The 20,885-nt window shown below is 48.9% G+C and overlaps 1 protein-coding gene across 1 annotated transcript in view; it reads right to left on the reverse strand.

Annotated features, from left to right (window-relative positions):
* The window catches only part of LOC134984041 (uncharacterized), a 198,076-nt gene extending 177,669 nt beyond the window's left edge, over positions 1 to 20,407 (reverse strand). The window contains exons 1-4 of the mRNA XM_063949682.1: positions 20,334 to 20,407; positions 7,749 to 7,827; positions 7,533 to 7,630; positions 5,633 to 7,376 (exon numbers count right to left, since the gene is read on the reverse strand). Coding sequence (XP_063805752.1) covers positions 5,633 to 7,376; positions 7,533 to 7,630; positions 7,749 to 7,782 — 1,876 coding nt within the window. The 5' untranslated portion in view covers positions 7,783 to 7,827; positions 20,334 to 20,407. The remainder of the gene's footprint in view (positions 1 to 5,632; positions 7,377 to 7,532; positions 7,631 to 7,748; positions 7,828 to 20,333) is intronic.
* Between the last annotated feature and the right edge of the window lie 478 nt (positions 20,408 to 20,885).

Genomic DNA, 20,885 nt, shown 5'->3' on the forward strand with positions numbered 1-20,885 from the left:
GTTTGCCAGCACACACCAAAACGCTATAATTATACAGGGACAACCTTATATAAGTGTTTTCCCTTATAGCATCTTAATATATAATAATATCACCAAATAAGTGCCCCCCCTCTCTGGTTTAACCCTGTTTCTGTAGTACAGTGCAGGGGAGAGCCTGGGAGCCTTCCCACCAGCAGTTCTGTGAGGGAAAATGGCGCTGTGTGCTGAGGAGAATAGGCCCCGCCCCCTTTTCGGCGGGCTTCTTCTCCCGTTTTTCTGACAACCTGGCAGGGGTTAAATACATCCATATAGCCCCAGAGGCTATATGTGATGTATTTTTAGCCAGCATAGGTACTTTCATTGCTGCCCAGGGCGCCCCCCCCAGCGCCCTGCACCCTCAGTGACCGTTGGTGTGAAGTGTGCTGAGAGCAATGGCGCACAGCTGCAGTGCTGTGCGCTACCTCATGAAGACTGAGAAGTCTTCAGCCGCCGATTTTTGGACCTCTTCTCTCTTCAGCATCTGCAAGGGGGTCGGCGGCGCGGCTCCGGTGACCCATCCAGGCTGTACCTGTGATCGTCCCTCTGGAGCTAGTGTCCAGTAGCCTAAGAAGCCAATCCATCCTGCACGCAGGTGAGTTCACTTCTTCTCCCCTAAGTCCCTCGTTGCAGTTAGCCTGTTGCCAGCAGGACTCACTGAAAATAAAAAACCTAACAAAAACTTTTACTCTAAGCAGCTCTTTAGGAGAGCCACCTAGATTGCACCCTTCTCGGCCGGGCACAAAAACCTAACTGAGGCTTGGAGGAGGGTCATAGGGGGAGGAGCCAGTGCACACCACCTGATCCTAAAGCTTTTACTTTTGTGCCCTGTCTCCTGCGGAGCCGCTATTCCCCATGGTCCTGACGGAGTCCCCAGCATCCACTTAGGACGTCAGAGAAATCAGATAATGGCTTTTACAGGACAAAGCCGCCAATTCTGACACACGCCTGGCCGAAGCCAGAGCCAACAGCATAACCACTTTCCACGTGAGATATTTCAAATCCATAGTCTTAAGTGGCTCAAACCAATGCGATTTTAGGAACTCCAAAACCACATTGAGATCCCAAGGTGCCACTGGGGGCACAAAAGGAGGCTGAATATGCAGAACTCCCTTGACAAAGGTCTGAACTTCAGGCAGTGAAGCCAGTTCTTTCTGGAAGAAAATCAACAGGGCCGAGATCTGGACTTTAATGGACCCCAATTTGAGGCCCAAAGTCACACCTGCTTGCAGGAAATGTAGGAATCGACCCAGTTGAAATTCCTCCGCTGGGGCCTTCTTGGCCTCACACCAAGCAACATATTTCCGCCAAATGCGGTGATAATGTTTTGCGGTGACATCCTTCCTGGCCTTGATCAGGGTAGGGATGACTTCTTCCGGAATGCCTTTTTCCTTTAGGATCCAGCGTTCAACCGCCAAGCCGTCAAACGCAGCCGCGGTAAGTCTTGGAACAGACAGGGTCCCTGCTGCAGCAGGTCTTGTCTGAGCGGCAGAGGCCAAGGGTCCTCTGCAGGCATCTCTTGAAGTTCCGGGTACCAAGCTCTTCTTGGCCAATCCGGAGCCACGAGAATAGTTCTCACTCCTCGCCTTCTTATTATTCTCAGTACCTTGGGTATGAGAGGCAGAGGAGGAAACACATAAACCGACTGGTACACGCACGGTGTCACTAGAGCGTCCACAGCGATCGCCTGAGGGTCCCTTGACCTGGCGCAATACCGTTTTAGCTTTTTGTTGAGGCGGGACGCCATCATGTCCACCTGTGATTTTTCCCAACGGTTTACCAGCATTTGGAAAACTTCTGGATGAAGTCCCCATTCTCCCGGGTGGAGGTCGTGCCTGCTGAGGAAGTCTGCTTCCCAGTTGTCCACTCCCGGAATGAATACTGCTGTCAGTGCTAACACATGATTCTCTGCCCATCGGAGAATCCTTGTGGCTTCTGCCATTGCCTTCCTGCTTCTTGTGCCGCCCTGTCTGTTTACATGGCGACCGCCGTGATGTTGTCTGACTGGATCAGCACCGGCCGGTTCTGAAGCAGGGGTCTTGCCTGACTTAAGGCATTGTAAATGGCCCTTAGCTCCAGAATATTTATGTGAAGCGAAATCTCCTGATTTGACCACAGTCCTTGGAAATTTCTTCCTGTGTGACTGCCCCCCAGCCCCGAAGGCTGGCATCCGTGGTCGCCAGGACCCAGTCCTGTATTCCAAATCTGCGGCCCTCTAGTAGATGAGCCCTCTGCAGCCACCACAGCAGCGACACCCTTGTTCTTGCCGACAGGGTTATCCGCTGTTGCATCTGGAGATGGGACCCGGACCATTTGTCCAACAGGTCCCACTGGAAAGTCCTTGCGTGGAACCTTCCGAATGGAATTGCCTCGTACGAAGCTACCATTTTTCCCAGTACTCGTGTGCATTGATGTACCGACACCTGACCCGGTTTTAGGATGTTTCTGACTAGAGATGACAACTCCTCGGCTTTTTCCACTGGAAGAAACATTCTTTTCTGGTCTGTGTCGTCGGGACCAGCTGTGACTTTGGAATGTTGAGAATCCAGCCGTGCTGTTGTAGTACTTCCCGAGAAAGTGCTACCCCCACTACCAACTGTTCCCTGGACCTCGCCTTTATCAGGAGATCGTCTAAGTACGGGATAATTGAAACTCCTTTCTTGCGAAGGAGAATCATCATTTCGGCCATTACCTTGGTAAAGACCCTCGGTGCCGTGGACAACCCAAACGGCAGCGTCTGGAACGGATAGTGACAGTCCTGTACCACAAATCTGAGGTACTCCTGGTGAGGAGGGTAAATGGGGACATGTAGGTACGCATCCTTGATGTCCAGGGAGACCATGTAATCCCCCTCGTCCAGGCTCGCAATAACCGCCCTGAGCGATTCCATCTTGAACTTGAACCTTTTGATATAAGTGTTCAAGGATTTTAAATTTAAGATGGGTCTCACCGAAACGTCCGGTTTCGGTACCACAAACATTGTGGAATAGTAACCCTTTCCTTGCTGAAGGAGGGGTACCTTGACAATCACTTGCTGTGAATACAGTTTTTGAATAGCCACCAACACTGCCTCCCTGGCAGAGGGAGTTGCCGGTAAGGCAGATTTTAGGAAACGGCGGGGGGAGACGTCTCGAATTCCAGCCTGTACCCCTGAAGTACTACCTGAAGGACCCAGGGATCCACCTGTGAGACAGCCCACTGTGAGCTGAAATTTCTGAGACGGGCCCCCACCGTACCCGGGTCCGCCTGAGCAGCCCCAGCGTCATGCTGTGGACTTACCGGACGCAGGAGAGGACTTCTGCTCTTGGGAACTAGCTGTGTGTTGCAGCTTTTTTCCTCTACCTCTGCCTCTCGGCAGAAAGGATGAGCCTCTAGCCCTCTTGCTTTTCTGGGGCCGAAAGGACTGTACCTGATAATACGGTGCTTTCTTTTGCTGTGGGGCAGCCTGTGGCAAAAAGGTCGATTTCCCAGGAGTAGCTGTGGACACGAGGTCCGAAAGACCATCCCCAAACAGTTTCACCCCCTTATAGGGTAAAACATCCATGTGCCGCTTTGAGTCGGCATCGCCAGACCATTGCCGAGTCCATAACCCTCTTCTGGCGACAATGGACATAGCGCTTATTCTTGATGCCAGCCGGCAAATATCCCTCTGTGCATCACGCATGTATAAGACTGCATCTTTTATATGCTCAATCGTCAGCAAAATATTGTCCCTATCCATGGTATCAATATTATCCGACAGGGAATCTGACCACGCAGCAGCAGCACTGCACATCCAAGCTGATGCAATCGCTGGTCGCAATATAATGCCCGTGTGTGTGTAAATAGCTTTTAGGGTAGCTTCCTGCTTTCTATCAGCAGGTTCATTCAGGGTGGCCGTATCCGGAGACGGTAGTGCCACCTTCTTTGATAAGCGTGTCAGCGCTTTATCTACCCTAGGGGGTGTTTCCCAACGTGACCTATCCTCTAGCGGGAAAGGGTACGCTGCCAATAACCGTTTTGAAATTAGCAATTTCTTATCGGGGGAAGTCCACGCTTCCTCACACACCTCATTTAATTCTTCAGATGCAGGAAAAACTACAGGTAGTTTTTTCTCACCAAACATAATACCCTTTTTTGTGGTACCTGGGGTATTATCAGAAATGTGTAAAACATTTTTCATTGCCTCAATCATGTAACGGGTGGACCTATTGGAGGGTACACTAGTCTCATCATCGTCGACACTGGAGTCGGTATCCGTGTCGACGTCTGTATCTGTCACCTGAGGTAGCGGGCGTTTTAAAGCCCCTGATGACATTTGAGACGCTGGAACAGGCACAAGCTGTGTAGCCGGCTGTCCTATGTCGTCAAACCTTTTGTGCAAGGAGTTGACACTTTCACGCAATTCCTTCCATAAGTCCAACCACACAGGTGTCGATCCCTCAGGGGGTGACATCACATTCACAGGCATTTGCTCCGCCTCCACATCATTTTCCTCCTCATACATGTCGACACAGCAGTACCGACACCCAGCAGACACACAGGGAATGCTCTTACAGAGGACAGGACCCCACAAAGCCCTTTGGGGAGACAGAGGGAGAGTATGCCAGCACACACTAGAGCGCTATATATCACAGGGATATCACCTATAGAAACGTGTTTTCCCCTTATAGCTGCATAAATATAGTTATACTGCGCCTAATTAGTGCCCCCCCTTCTCTTTTTTACCCTTTCTGTAGTGCAGGATTGCAGGGGAGAGCCAGGGAGCTTCCTTCCAGCGGAGCTGTGAGGGAAAAATGGTGCCAGTGTGCTGAGAGAGATAGCCCCGCCCCTTTTTCAGCTGGCTTTCTCCCGCTATTGTAAAAGTTCTGGCAGGGGTTAATAAGCACCAATATAGCCCCTGGGGCTATATATGGTGCCAGTTTGCCAGCCAAGGTGTTAGTATTGCTGCTCAGGGCGCCCCCCCCCAGCGCCCTGCACCCATCAGTGACCGCAGTGTGTGGTGTGCATGAGGAGCAATGGCGCACAGCTGCAGTGCTGTGCGCTACCTTGGAGAAGACAGAAGTCTTCAGCCGCCGATTTTCCGGACCACCTTCTTGCTTCTGGCTCTGTAAGAGGCACGGCGGCGCGGCTCCGGGAACAGACGACGAGGTCGGGTCCTGTGTTCGATCCCTCTGGAGGTAATGGTGTCCAGTAGCCTAAGAAGCCCAAGCTACCACCACTTAGGTAGGTTCGCTTCTTCTCCCCTTAGTCCCTCGATGCAGTGAGCCTGTTGCCAGCAGGTCTCACTATAAAATAAAAAACCTAAACTATACTTTCTTTCTAGAAGCTCAGGAGAGCCCCTATTGTGCATCCAGCTCGGCCGGGCACAGAAATCTAACTGAGGCTTGGAGGAGGGTCATAGGGGAAGGAGCCAGTGCACACCAGGTAGTCCTAAATCTTTCTTAGAGTGCCCAGTCTCCTGCGGAGCCCGTCTATTCCCCATGGTCCTTACGGAGTCCCCAGCATCCACTAGGATGTCAGAGAAACACCCTACTGAGAACAGGGCTGATGGCAGAGGAGGGTGTAGGATAAGAGATTGCTTTAGTGACTGAGCAATGAGAATATGTGACTTCTATAATAAGTGTTTATTACTAACCTGTGCTGATATCTGTAGGGATCTCCTCCTCCTTACACTGCTGATCACCCCTCACATACGTCTCTTCTTCTCCCTTCATATCTTCTGCCTTTATATCAGTCACATACGTCTCTTCTTCTCCCTCTATATCTTCTGCCTTTATATCAGTCACATACGTCTCTTCTTCTTCCTCTATATCTTCTGCCTTTATATCAGTCACATACGTCTCTTCTTCTTCCTCTGTATCTTCTGCCTTTATATCAGTCACATACGTCTCTACTTCTCTCTCTATATCTTCTGCCTTTATATCAGTCACATACGTCTCTTCTTCTCCCTCTATATCTTCTGCCTTTATATCAGTCACATATGTCTCTTCTTCTCCCTCTATATCTTCTGCCTTCATATCAGTCACATACGTCTCTTCTTCTCCCACTACATCTTCTGCCTTCATATCAGTCACATACGTCTCTTCTTCTCCATCTATATCTTCTGCCTTTATATCAGTCACATACGTCTCTTCTACTCCCTCTATATCTTCTGCCTTTATATCAGTCACATACGTCTCTTCTTCTCCCTCTATATCTTCTGCCTTTATAGCAGTCACATACATCTCTTCTTCTCCCTCTATATCTTCTACCTTTATATCAGTCACATACGTCTCTTCTTCTCCCTCTATATCTTCTGCCTTTATATCAGTCACATACGTCTCTTCTTCTCCCTCTATATCGTCTGCCTTCATATCAGTCACAGACGTCTCTTCTTCTCCCTCTGTATCTTCTGTCTTTATATCAGTCACATGCGACTCTTCTTCTCCCTCTATATCTTCTGCCTTCATATCAGTCACATACGTCTCTTCTTCTCCCTCTATATCTTCTGCCTTTATATCAGTCACATACGTCTCTTCTTCTCCCTCTATATCTTCTGCCTTTATATCAGTCACATACGTCTCTTCTTCTCCCTCTGTATCTTCTGCCTTTATATCAGTCACATACGTCTCTTCTTCTCCCTCTATATCTTCTGCCTTTATAGCAGTCACATACATCTCTTCTTCTCCCTCTATATCTTCTACCTTTATATCAGTCACATACGTCTCTTCTTCTCCCTCTATATCTTCTGCCTTTATATCAGTCACATACGTCTCTTCTTCTCCCTCTGTATCTTCTGCCTTTATATCAGTCACATATGTCTCTTCTTCTCCCTCTATATCGTCTGCCTTCATATCAGTCACAGACGTCTCTTCTTCTCCCTCTGTATCTTCTGTCTTTATATCAGTCACATGCGACTCTTCTTCTCCCTCTATATCTTCTGCCTTCATATCAGTCACATACGTCTCTTCTTCTCCCTCTATATCTTCTGCCTTTATATCAGTCACATACGTCTCTTCTTCTCCCTCTATATCTTCTGCCTTTATATCAGTCACATACGTCTCTTCTTCTCCCTCTATATCTTCTGTCTTCATATCAGTCACATACGTCTCTTCTTCTCCCTCTATATCTTCTGTCTTCATATCAGTCACATACGTCTCTTCTTCTCCCTCTATATCTTCTGTCTTCATATCAGTCACATATATCTCTTCTTCTCCCTCTATATATTCTGCCTTTATATCAGTCACATACGTTCCTTCTTCTCCCTCTATATCTTCTGCCTTTACATCAGTCACATACGTCTCTTCTTCTCCCTCTATATCTTCTGCCTTTATATCAGTCACATACGTCTCTTCTTCTCCCCCTGTATCTTCTATTTTAATATCAGACAGACGTTCTTCCTAAAAAAACAAAAAATAATACAATGGCATTTGCATATTGTTAGACTAAACTGAGGTGAAACAGTATAATATCAGTGTATAATACACACAGCTCCTCTACAGATCATATAGTGACAGTTACTTTGGTATATTGGTGAGACCCTAAATCCCACCTACCTGATCCTCCTGTGGGATCCTGTGATTCTCCTCTGTACAATCCTGGGAATACAGAGGACGGGGACATCTCTCTGGGGTATCTCTGTTACTGGGCCCATCTGTAGGAGACACACAGTGACTGAGTACAGTGTATATATGTGATTATCAGATGATGTGTGTATATAGGGGCCCCCATACCTGCTCTCCCCTGTACAATACATGACAGTCTCCTCTTACCCAGTGATGTGAGGGGCCGGTGATTCTCCATCATCACGTCCTTGTACAGAACCGTGTGTTCCTCTATATACTCCCCCTCCTGCATGGAGACATAGTCAGTGACATCTAGACATATTATGGGAACCAGACACACACAGTGATACAGTCATCACCCAGACACGTCCCCTGGTGTTACTGTATAATGCCCCATTCCCAGCAGTCACCTCTCCAGACATCACCCAGACACGTCCCCTGGTGTTACTGTACAATGTCCCATTTCCAGCAGCCACCTCTCCAATCATCACCCAGACACATCCCCTGGTGTTACCGTATAATGTCCCATTCCCAGCAGTCACCTCTCCAGTCATCACCCAGACACATCCCCTGGTGTTACTGTATAATGTCCCATTCCCAGCAGTCACCTCTCCAGTCATCACCCAGACACATCCCCCGGTGTTACTGTATAATGACCCATTCCCAGCTGTCACCTCTCAAGTCATCACCCAGACACATCCCCTGGTGTTACTGTATAATGCCCCATTCCCGGCAGTCACCTCTCCAGTCATCACAAAGACATGTCCCCTGGTGTTACTGTATAATGTCCAATTCCCAGCAGTCACCTCTCCAGTCATCACCCAGACACATCCCCTGGTGTTACTGTATAATGTCCCATTCCCAGCAGTCACCTCTCCAGTCATCACCCAGACATGTCCCCTGGTGTTACTGTATAATGCCCCATTACCAGCAGTCACCTCTCCAGTCATCACCCAGACACATCCCCTGGTGTTACTGTATAATGTCCCATTCCCAGCAGTCACCTCTCCAGTCATCACCCAGACACAACCCCTGATGTTACTGTATAATGTCCCATTCCCAGCAGTCAACTTTCCAGTCATCACCCAGACACAACCCCTGGTGTTACTGTATAATGCCCCACTCCCAATTCCCAGCAGTCACCTCTCCAGTCATCACCCAGACACGTCCCCTGGTGTTACTGTATAATGCCCTATTCCCAGCAGTCACCTCTCCTGTCATCACAGGGACACGTCCCCTGGTGTAACTGTATAATGTCCCATTCTCTGCAGTCACCTCTCCAGTCATCACTCAGACACATCCCCTGGTGTTACTGTATAATGTCCCATTCCCAGCAGTCACCTCTCCATTCATCACTCAGACACATCCCCCGGTGTTACTGTATAATGTCCCATTCCCAGCAGTCACCTCTCCAGTCATCACCCAGACACATCCCCTGGTGTTACTGTATAATGCCCCATTCCCAGCAGTCACCTCTCCATTCATCACTCAGACACGTCCCCTGGTGTTACTGTATAATGTCAAGGGGTCAGCTTGCTGGGGGTAGCTTGCGTGGAATTCAATAAGTGTGGAATTCAGAAGTGTGTTATCCGAACAGTTAAAAAAAAACAGCTGAACATACATTGAGCGCCATCAAGGAAAGGTAACTTACTTAAACAACTTATTCCTACACCAGTTAACCCAAAATTATCTCACAAACGACCACAGCATGTTCAAACTACTGTTTCTTATTTCAATTCATGGAATTCTCACCAAATGTAACACATTCTACACTCACCCTAAAACTCACCCCTCTGTGCACATTACAGCTTCTATTCTCCACTCCCCTCTTCTAACCACTCATGAGCTTTATACTTACTTCTCTGCTAGTACTTTGACAACCACAATTGGCCACCAGAATAAACACACGCAGACATCCAATATTTATCTCACTCTTCTGCTTTTATTAGCTGGTGCCATATCAAAAATCCAGGCCCCAACCACCTGTCCCTCTCACACTAAGCTATCTCAAAACAACATAGAAATCCATCTAACCTCATAAATATCACGTGTCTCCCATCCCCCTCCAAGTCACTAAAATGTGGCTTATGGAATGCACGCTCTGTTTGTAACAAATTACCATCCATCCATGACCTCTTTATCTCTCACAACTTTAATCTGCTGGCTATAACAGAAACCTGGCTCACACAATCAGACACGGCCTCCCCTGCAGCACTGTCACACGGTGGTTTCCACTTCACCCCGCCCCCAGGCCTGGTAATAGTAAAGGTGGTGGGGTTGGAATCTTACTGTCCCAATTTTTCACATACACTGTTCTACCTCAGGTTCCATCTCTTGCATTCACATCATTTGAAGTTCACTCTATCAGGATTTTCACCCCCTTCTCTCTGTGTGTTGCAGCTATCTATCACCCTCCTGGGCAACCCAAACAACAATTTCTAGAAGATTTGTCTGCCTGGCTCCCACACATCTTATCCTCTGACATCTCCACCATCATTATGGGTCGATATCAATATAGCTCTTGACAGTCCACAATCTGTTCATGCCTCAAAACTCCTCTCTCTAACCTCCTCTCTTGGCCCCACCCAATGGTCTGACTCCTCTACTCACCAGGAAGGCCACTGCCTTGATCTTGTGTTCACCAGGCTCTGCTCAGTTTCTGAATTCATTAAGACTCCTTTCCCTCTCTCTGATCACAACTTGATCACCTTCACAATCTCTTCTATTACTCTAAATTCTATGACACTAAAACCTAGCAAGCCTCCTCTAACCCACAGAAATACTAACAATATACATTTTCAACAACTTTCCACTTCTCTGCAACAACTGCTCTCACCAATCTCTACATTTACCACACCTGACACTGCTGTATCCCACCTGCACAAAACCCTAGAGAGTGCCCTTGATGAAGTGGCTCCAGCTACCCATCACACCCCACGTAGGCTTAGATGTCAACCATGGCACTCTAAATCAACAAGACACCTACAAAAACTGTCATGTAAAGTAGAACGTCAGTGGCGTAAATCTCAGAATCCAAGTGACTTCCTCACATATCAGACCACCTACCACTCCTATCATCAGACCCTGGACACTGACAAACAAATATATTTCCAATCTCTCATCTCTTCTCATGTCACCAACCCCAAGCGACTTTTTAAAACAATTAAATCACTTATTTACCCTCCCTCACCTCCCCCACTAGCTACTATCAGTGCACAAGAACTTGCTTCCTACTTCAAGGATAACATTGATAAAATCTGAGATGAAATGGTATGCTCTTCCTCAGCCAGTGACCTGCTCAATTCCCTACCTGAACCCTCCGGCACTTTCTCTTCATTTGATCCCACAAGTGAAGATGAAGTATCAACATTCTTCTCTTGATCCTATACCCTCACAGGTCAGTAAAACTTTGTCTCCTGTGCTTATCCCAACCTTAACTAAAATATGTAATCTCTCTCTCTCTACTAGTATCTTTCCTTCTCTGTTTAAGCATGCAGTGATTACACCCAGTCTAAAAAAACACAACTCTGACCCAAACACACTCTCTAACTACCGTCCCATTTCTCAGCTACCATGTCCCTTCAAGCTACTTGAGAGACTTGCCTACACTCGCCTCACACACTTTCTTAACTCCCACAATTTATTGGACCTACTTCAGTCAGGCTTTCATGCCCAACACTCCACAGAGACTGCACTGACCAAAGTAGTGAATGATCTAGTCACTGCTAGATCTAAAGGCCATTACACACTACTCATTCTTCTAGATCTCTCTGCTGCTTATGACACTGTTGACCACTCTCTTCTCAAATACTACAAGCTTTAGGTCTTCAGGACACGGCCCTCTCCTGGTTCTCATCCTACCTATCTAATCGCTCTTTCAGTGGTCACTTCTCTGATTTTACCTCTTCTAATCTACCTCTATCAGTTGGAGTACCGCAAGGCTCAGTCTTGGGTCCTCTGTTGTTCTCAGTCTGTACCTCATCTCATTGCTGGGTGATCATATCATACAACCCATTAAGAACCTAGCAATCTAGTGGACCATTATGCAACAGGTAGCATCTATCCTTGTGTATCAATGCCTATTCCCCCATAGATTGTAAGTTTGCGAGCAGGGCCCTCCTACCTCTATGTCTGTCTATTTTTACCCAGTTTCGTTCTATTACTGCTGTTCCTTTTGTAAAGCGCAACAGAATATGCTGCGCTATATAAGAAACTGCTAATAAAATAAGAATTTACTTACCGATAATTCTATTTCTCGTAGTCCGTAGTGGATGCTGGGAACTCCGTAAGGACCATGGGGAATAGCGGCTCCGCAGGAGACTGGGCACAAAAGAAAAGCTTTAGGACTACCTGGTGTGCACTGGCTCCTCCCCCTATGAACCTCCTCCAAGCCTCAGTTAGGATACTGTGCCCCGACGAGCGTACACAATAAGGAAGGATTTATGAATCCCGGGTAAGACTCATACCAGCCACACCAATCACACCGTACAACTTGTGATCTGAACCCAGTTAACAGTATGATAACAGAGGAGCCTCTGGATAGATGGCTCACAACAACAATAACCCGATTTGTTACCAATAACTATGTACAAGTATTGCAGATAATCCGCACTTGGGATGGGCGCCCAGCATCCACTACGGACTACGAGAAATAGAATTATCGGTAAGTAAATTCTTATTTTCTCTGACGTCCTAGTGGATGCTGGGAACTCCGTAAGGACCATGGGGATTATACCAAAGCTCCCAAACGGGCGGGAGAGTGCGGATGACTCTGCAGCACCGAGTGAGAAAACTCCAGGTCCTCCTCAGCCAGAGTGTCAAATTTGTAAAATTTCACAAAAGTATTTGACCCTGACCAAGTAGCAGCTCGGCAAAGTTGTAAAGCCGAGACCCCTCGGGCAGCCGCCCAAGATGAGCCCACCTTCCTTGTGGAGTGGGCTTTTACAGATTTTGGCTGTGGCAGGCCTGCCACAGAATGTGCAAGCTGAATTGTACTACAAATCCAGCGAGCAATAGTCTGCTTAGAAGCAGGAGCACCCAGCATGTTGGGTGCGTACAGGATAAATAGCGAGTCAGATTTTCTGATTCCAGCCGTCCTGGAAACATATATTTTCAGGGCCCTGACAACGTCCAGCAACTTGGAGTCCTCCAAGTCCCTAGTAGCCGCAGGTACCACAATAGGCTGGTTCAGGTGAAACGCTGAAACCACCTTAGGGAGAAATTGAGGACGAGTCCTCAGTTATGCCCTGTCCGTATGAAAAATCAGGTAAGGGCTTTTACAGGATAAAGCCGCCAATTCTGACACACGCCTGGCTGAAGCCAGGGCCAACAGCATGACCACTTTCCATGTGAGATATTTTAAGTCCACAGTGTTGAGTGGTTCAAACCAATGTGATTTTAGGAAACACAAAACAACATTCAGATCCCAGGGTGCCACTGGAGGCACAAAAGGAGGCTGTATATGTAGCACTCCCTTAACAAATGTCTGGACTTCAGGCACTGAAGCCAGTTCTCTCTGAAAGAAAATCGACAGGGCCGAAATCTGGACATTAATGGATCCTAATTTTAGGCCCATAGACACTCCTGTTTGCAGGAAATTCAGGAATCGACCCAGTTGAAATTCCTCCGTCAGGGCCTTTTTGGCCTCGCACCACGCAACATATTTTCGCCAGATGCGGTGATAATGCTTTGCGGTTACATCCTTTCTAGCTTTTATCAAGGTAGGGATGACTTCGTCTGGAATGCCTTTTTCCTTTAGGATCCGGCGTTCAACCGCCATGCCGTCAAACGCAGCCGCGGTAAGTCTTGGAACCGACAGGGTCCCTGCTGGAGCAGGTCCCTTCTCAGAGGTAGAGGCCACGGGTCCTCTGTGAGCATTTCTTGAAGTTCCGGGTACCAAGTCCTTCTTGGCCAATCCGGAGCCACGAGAATAGTTCTTACTCCTCCCCGCCGTATAATTCTCAGTACCTTGGGTATGAGAGGCAGAGGAGGGAACACATATACTGACTGGTACACCCACGTGTTATCAGAGCGTCCACAGCTATTGCTTGAGGATCCCTTGACCTGGCGCAATACCTGTCCAGTTTTTTGTTGAGGCGGGACGCCATCATGTCCACCTTTGGTTTTTCCCAACGGTTTACAATCATGTGGAAGACTTCTGGGTGAAGTCCCCACTCTCCCGGGTGGAGGTCGTGCCTGCTGAGGAAGTCTGCTTCCCAGTTGTCCACTCCCGGTATGAACACTGCTGACAGTGCTATCACATGATTTTCCGCCCAGCGAAGAATCCTTGTAGCTTCTGCCATTGTCCTCCGGCTTCTTGTGCCGCCCTGTCTGTTTACGTGGGCGACTGCCGTGATGTTGTCCGACTGGATCAGCACCGGCTGACCTTGAAGCAGAGGTCTTGCTTGGCTTAGAGCATTGTAAATGGCCCTTAACTCCAGGATATTTATGTGAAGTGATGTCTCCAGGCTTGACCACCAGCACTGGAAATTTCTTCCCTGTGTGACTGCTCCCCAGCCTCGCAGGCTGGCATCTGTGGTCACCAGGACCCAGTCCTGAATGCCGAATCTGCGGCCCTCTAGAAGATGAGCACTCTGCAACCACCACAGGAGAGACACCCTTGTCCTTGGGGACAGGGTTATCCGCTGATGCATCTGAAGATGCGATCCGGACCATTTGTCCAGCAGGTCCCACTGGAATATTCTTGCATGGAATCTGCCGAATGGGATTGCTTCGTAGGAAGCCACCATTTTTCCCAGGACCCTTGTGCATTGATGCACGGATACTTGGCCTGGTTTTTAGGAGGTTTCGGACTAGCTCGGATAACTCCCTGGCTTTCTCTTCCGGGAGAAACACCTTTTTCTGGACTGTGTCCAGGATCATCCCTAGGAACAGCAGACGTGTCGTCGGGATCAGCTGCGATTTTGGGATATTGAGAATCCAACCGTGCTGCCGCAGCACTACTTGAGATAGTGCTACTCCGACTACCAACTGTTCCCTGGATCTTGCCCTTATCAGGAGATCGTCCAAGTAAGGGATAATTAAAACTCCTTTCCTTCGAAGGAGTATCATCATTTCGGCCATTACTTTGGTAAAGACCCGGGGTGCCGTGGACAATCCAAACGGCAGCGTCTGAAACTGATAGTGGCAGTTCTGTACCACAAACCTGAGGTACCCTTGGTGAGAAGGGTAAATTGGGACATGGAGGTAAGCATCCTTGATGTCCAGAGACACCATATAATCCCCTTCTTCCAGGTTCGCGATTACTGCTCTGAGTGACTCCATCTTGAATTTGAACCTCTGTATGTAAGTGTTCAAAGATTTTAGATTTAAAATAGGTCTCACCGAGCCGTCCGGCTTCGGTACCACAAACAGCGTGGAATAATACCCCTTTCCCTGTTGCAGGAGGGGTACCTCGATTATCATCTGCTGAGAATACAGCTTGTGAATGGCTTCCAATACCGCCTCCCTGTCGGAGGGAGACGTCGGTAAGGCAGACTTTAGGAAACGGCGAGGGGGAGACGTCTCAAATTCCAATTTGTACCCCTGAGATACCACCTGAAGGATCCAGGGGTCCACTTGTGAGTGAGCCCACTGCGCGCTGAAATTGTTGAGACGGGCCCCCACCGTGCCTGAGTCCGCTTGTAGAGCCCCAGCGTCATGCTGAGGACTTGGCAGAAGCGGGAGAGGGCTTCTGTTCCTGGGAACTGGCTGTTTGCTGCAGCCTTTTTCCTCTCCCTCTGCCACGGGGCAGAAATAAGGAGCCTTTTGCCCGCTTGCCCTTATGGGGCCGAAAGGACTGCGCCTGATAATACGGCGTCTTCTTATGTTGAGAGGCTACGTGGGGTAAAAATGCGGATTTCCCAGCAGTTGCCGTGGACACCAGGTCTGATAGACCTACCCCAAATAACTCCTCCCCTTTATAAGGCAATACTTCCATATGCCTTTTGGAATCAGCATCACCTGACCACTGCCGCGTCCATAACCCTCTTCTGGCAGATATGGACAGCGCACTTACTCTTGATGCCAGTCGGCAAATATCCCTCTGTGCATCACGCATATATAAAAATGCATCTTTTAAATGCTCTATAGTCAGTAATATACTGTCCCTATCCAGGGTATCAATATTTTCAGTCAGGGAATCCGACCAAGCCACCCCAGCACTGCACATCCAGGCTGAGGCGATTGCTGGTCGCAGTATAACACCCGTGTGAGTGTATATACATTTTAGGATATTCTCCTGCTTTCTGTCAGCAGGTTCCTTAAGGGCGGCCGTATCAGGAGACGGCAATGCCACCTGTTTAGACAAGCATGTGAGCGCTTTATCCACCCTAGGGGGTGTTTCCCAATGTGCCCTATCCTCTGGCGGGAAGGGGTATGATGCGAATAACCTTTTAGGAATTATTAGTTTTTTATCGGGAGAAACCCACGCTTCATCACACACTTCATTTAATTCCTCAGATGCAGGAAAAACTACAGGTAGTTTTTTCTCACCAAACATAATACCCTTTTTAGTGGTACAGGTTGAGTATCCCATATCCATATATTCCGAAATACGGAATATTTCGAAATACAGACTTGTTTGAGTGAGTGAGATCGTGAAACCTTTGTTTTTTGATGGCTCAATGTACACAAACTTTGTTTAATACACAAAGTTATTAATAATATTGTATTACATGACCTTCAGGCTGTGTATATAAGGTGTATATGAAACATAAATGAATTGTGTGAATGTAGACACACTTTGTTTAATGCACAAAGTTATAAAAAATATTGGCTAAAATGACCTTCAGGCTGTGTGTATAAGGTGTATATGTAACATAAATGCATTCTGTGCTTAGATTTAGGTCCCATCACCATGATATCTCACTATGGTATGCAATTATTCCAAAATACGGAAAAATCCCATATCCAAAATACCTCTGGTCCCAAGCATTTTGGATAAGGGAGACTCAACCTGTACTTGTACTATCAGAAATGTGTAAAACATTTTTCATTGCCTCAATCATGTAACGTGTGGCCATACTGGAAGTCACATTCGTCTCTTCATCGTCGACACTGGAGTCAGTATCCGTGTTGGCGTCAGTATCTGCCATCTGAGGTAGCGGGCGTTTTAGAGCCCCTGATGGTCTTTGAGACGCCTGGACAGGCACAAGCTGAGTAGCCGGCTGTCTCATGTCATCAACCGTCTTTTGTAAAGAGCTGACACTTTCACGTAATTCCTTCCATAAGCCCATCCACTCAGGTGTCGACTCCCTAGGGGGTGACATCTCCATTACAGGCAATTGCTCCGCCTCCACATAATTTTCCTCCTCATACATGTCGACACAGTCGACACAGTCGTACCGACACACAGCACACACACAGGGAATGCTCTGATAGAGGACAGGACCCCACTAGCCCTTTGGGGAGACAGAGGGAGAGTATGCCAGCACACACCAGAGCGCTATATATATATTGGGATAACACTATACAGAGTGTTTTTCCCCTTATAGCTGCTGTTTTTATTATTATACTGCGCCTAATTAGTGCCCCCCCCCCCCCCTCTTGTTTTACCCTTTTCTGTAGTGCAGGACTGCAGGGAAGAGTCAGGGAGACGTCCTTCCAGCGGAGCTGTGAGGGAAAATGGCGCCAGTGTGCTGAGATAGGCTCCGCCCCCTTCTCGGCTGACTTTTCTTACGCTTTTTTCTGGAATCTGGCAGGGGTTAATATACATCCATATAGCCCTGGGGGTTATATGTGATGTATTTTAGCCAGCCAAGGTGTTTATATTGCTGCTCAGGGCGCCCCCCCCCCCCCCCCCCAGCGCCCTGCACCCATCAGTGACCGAAGCGTGTGGTGTGCATGAGGAGCAACAGCTGCAGTGCTGTGCGCTACCTTGGTGAAGACTGATGTCTTCTGCCGCCGATTTTCCGGACCTCTTCTTGCTTCTGGCTCTGTAAGGGGGCCGGCGGCGCGGCTCTGGGACCGGACTCCGAGGCTGGGCCTGTGTTCGGTCCCTCTGGAGCTAATGGTGTCCAGTAGCCAAGAAGCCCAAGCTGGCTGCAAGCAGGCAGGTTCGCTTCTTCTCCCCTTAGTCCCTCGATGCAGTGAGCCTGTTGCCAGCAGGTCTCACTGAAAATAAAAAACCTAAAACTAACTTTTCCTAAGAAGCTCAGGAGAGCCCCCTAGATTGCACCCAGCTCGGTCGGGCACAAAAATCTAACTGAGGCTTGGAGGAGGGTCATAGGGGGAGGAGCCAGTGCACACCAGGTAGTCCTAAAGCTTTTCTTTTGTGCCCAGTCTCCTGCGGAGCCGCTATTCCCCATGGTCCTTACGGAGTTCCCAGCATCCACTAGGACGTCAGAGAAATAATAAATACAACACAGGCCGCTCCCCCTGTATACGATGACAGCACAGAAAGCTACCCCTGTATATTATGACAACACATGCCGCTCCCCCTGTATACTATGACAGCACAGGAAGATGCCCCTGTATATTATGACAACACAGGCCGCTCCCCCTGTATACTATGACAGTACAGGATGCTACCCCTGTAATATGACAACACAGGCCACTCCTTCTGTATAGAAAGACAATACATGTCGCTCACCATATATAATAATAGTAACAAGACACCACAGGCCACTTCCCCTGTATAAAAGGGCAACACAGGCTGCTTCCCCTGTGTAGTAGGATGTCATAATCCACTACCCCTGTATAGGAGGATGCCCCAGGTCACTCCCCCTGTACAGTAGGACAACACATGCCACTCCCCTGTATTCTAATACAGCTCCATTGAATATTAATACAACATATGCCGCTCCACCTGTATAGTACAATGACACAGGACACAACACCTGTAATGTCCCGTTTATAGAATTACAGTAACGGAGGGGTTTGCGCCACCTGTATCACGGTAACGGCGGGGTGTGCGCCCTCTGTATTACGGTAACGGTGGGGACTGCGCCACCTGTATTATGGTAAAGGGGGGGTCTTGCACCACCTGTATTACGGTAATGGTAGGGTCTGCGCTACCTCTACTACGGTGACGGCGGAGTCTACGCCAGGGCCGTAACTACGTGTGTGCCAAGTGGGCTTGGCACACAGCGCAGTTGCCCTGAGGGCGCAACGGCCAGCGGCATGTAATGAGTCAAATTGACTCATTACATGCCGCCTCTGTGTGCGCCGCGCTGGAGGGAGAAGAGACCAGCGCCGGGCAGCGTTTAAGGAGGAGGAGGGAGGGGGAGCAGGGAGCCGCAGCAGCGCTATTTGATTGGTAGTAAGGGCCGCTGCAGCATCCCCCTCTCCTTCTGCATTGGCTGCCCGGCGCTGCTATGGATGCTGGGATGCGGTTCCCAGCATCCTCCTCCTTCTCATCTCACTGCCTGCACCGAGAGGGAGATGCCAGCATGAGGAGCCTGTCAGCGGGGAGAAGGTAAGTATATCCCTCTCTCTCTTTCTTTCTCTCTCTCAGGGGGACACCGTCTGCCGCAATGTGTAAAAAGGGGGATGGCTGCGCAATGTGTAAAAAGGGGGCCTGGATGCCGCAATGTGTAAAAAGGGGGCCTGGCTGCCGCAATGTATAAAATGGGGCCCTGGCTGCCGCAATGTGTAAAAAGGGGGACTGGCTGCCGCAATGTGTAAAAAGGGGGCCTGGCTGCCGCAATGTGTAAAAAGGGGGCCTGGCTGCCGCAATGTGTAAAAAGGGGGACTGGCTGCCGCAATGTATAAAAAGGGGGCCTGGATGCCGCAATGTGTAAAAAGGGGGCCTGGCTGCCGCAATGTATAAAATGGGGCCCTGGCTGCCGCAATGTGTAAAAAGGGGGACTGGCTGCCACAATGTGTAAAAAGGGGGCCTGGCTGCTGCAATGTGTAAAAAGGGGGCCTGGCTGCCGCAATGTGTAAAAAGGGGGCCTGGCTGCCGCAATGTATAAAATGGGGCCCTGGCTGCCGCAATGTGTAAAAAGGGGGACTGGCTGCCGCAATGTGTAAAAAGGGGGCCTGGCTGCCGCAATGTGTAAAAAGGGGGCCTGGCTGCCGCAATGTGTAAAATGGGGTCCTGGCTGCCGCAATGTGTAATATGGGGTCCTGGCTGCCGCAATGTGTAAAAAGGGGGACTGGCTGCCGCAATGTGTAAAAAGGGGGACTGGCTGCCTCAATGTATAAAAAGGGGTCCTGGCTGCCGCAATGTGTAAAATGGGGTCCTGGCTGCCGCAATGTGTAAAAAGGGGTCCTGGCTGCCGCAATGTGTAAAAACGGGGACTGGCTGCCGCAATGTGTAAAAAGGGGGACTGGCTGCCGCAATGTGTAAAAACGGGGACTGTCTGCTGTAATGTATAAAAGGGGCTCTACCTGGTGTAGTGGCGCTACTGTGCAGCGTAATTTGAATAATGTAGACTACTGTGCACCGTAGTATGAATTGCTATTATTTTGTGGCCACGCCCCTTCCCCGTGAACTGCCCCCATCTTACATGGGGGGGGCACCACTGTCGTTTCTTGCACACAGCGCTAAAATGCCTACTTACGGCACTGGTCTGCGCCACCTGTATTACGGTAACGGCGGGGTCTGCGCCACCTGTATTACGGTAACGGCGGGCTCTGCTCCACCTGTATTACGGTAACGGCGGGGTCTGCGGCACCTGTATTACAGTAATAGGACACTAGAGTGTCAGCCACCTGTACAGGGATAATGCAGCACCAGAGGCTGCTCCAGCTGCACTATAACAAGGCACCAGAGGCTGCTCCCCCTGTAGTACAGAACATGACACCAGAGCTGCTCAGCCTATAGAATAATAATAATAATATCATTACCTGCTGCCAGACACAGCAATGGCTGCTCTCTGCTCCTGCTGCCTTGTGGGAATGATAGAAGGAAGGCGGAGCTCAGACCAGGGGAAAATGGCCGCCGCTCCTGACGTCACTACACGGCCAGGGAACCTATTGCTGCTGCCGCACTGGTCTACAAGAAAATGGCCACCGGACTCCTGCACTGAGGACATGTATGTTAATAGTCCTTACAGAGGGCGGGGTGTAGGAGGGGAGGAACCAGTCACTAGGAATCAGCTTGTGCCAATCACTCTTTACTTCCGGACTGTGCGTTCCACATACAGGAAGTGAGTTTTCATCGACTGCTGCAGCCTCCCAGTGTCCGTGGAAATCAGGTAATGGCGTCTTACTATACAGGAGGAGCAGCCTGTGGTGTCCTGTTATTATTACTATACAGGAGGAGCAGCCTGTGGTGTCCTGTTATTATTACTATACAGGAGGAGCAGCCTGTGGTGTCCTGTTATTATTACTATACAGGAGGAGCAGCCTGTGGTGTCCTGTTATTATTATACAGGGGGAGCAGCCTGTGGTGTCCTG

This window comes from Pseudophryne corroboree, assembly GCF_028390025.1.
Source record: "Pseudophryne corroboree isolate aPseCor3 chromosome 3 unlocalized genomic scaffold, aPseCor3.hap2 SUPER_3_unloc_32, whole genome shotgun sequence".
Classification (NCBI taxonomy): Eukaryota; Metazoa; Chordata; class Amphibia; order Anura; family Myobatrachidae; genus Pseudophryne; species Pseudophryne corroboree.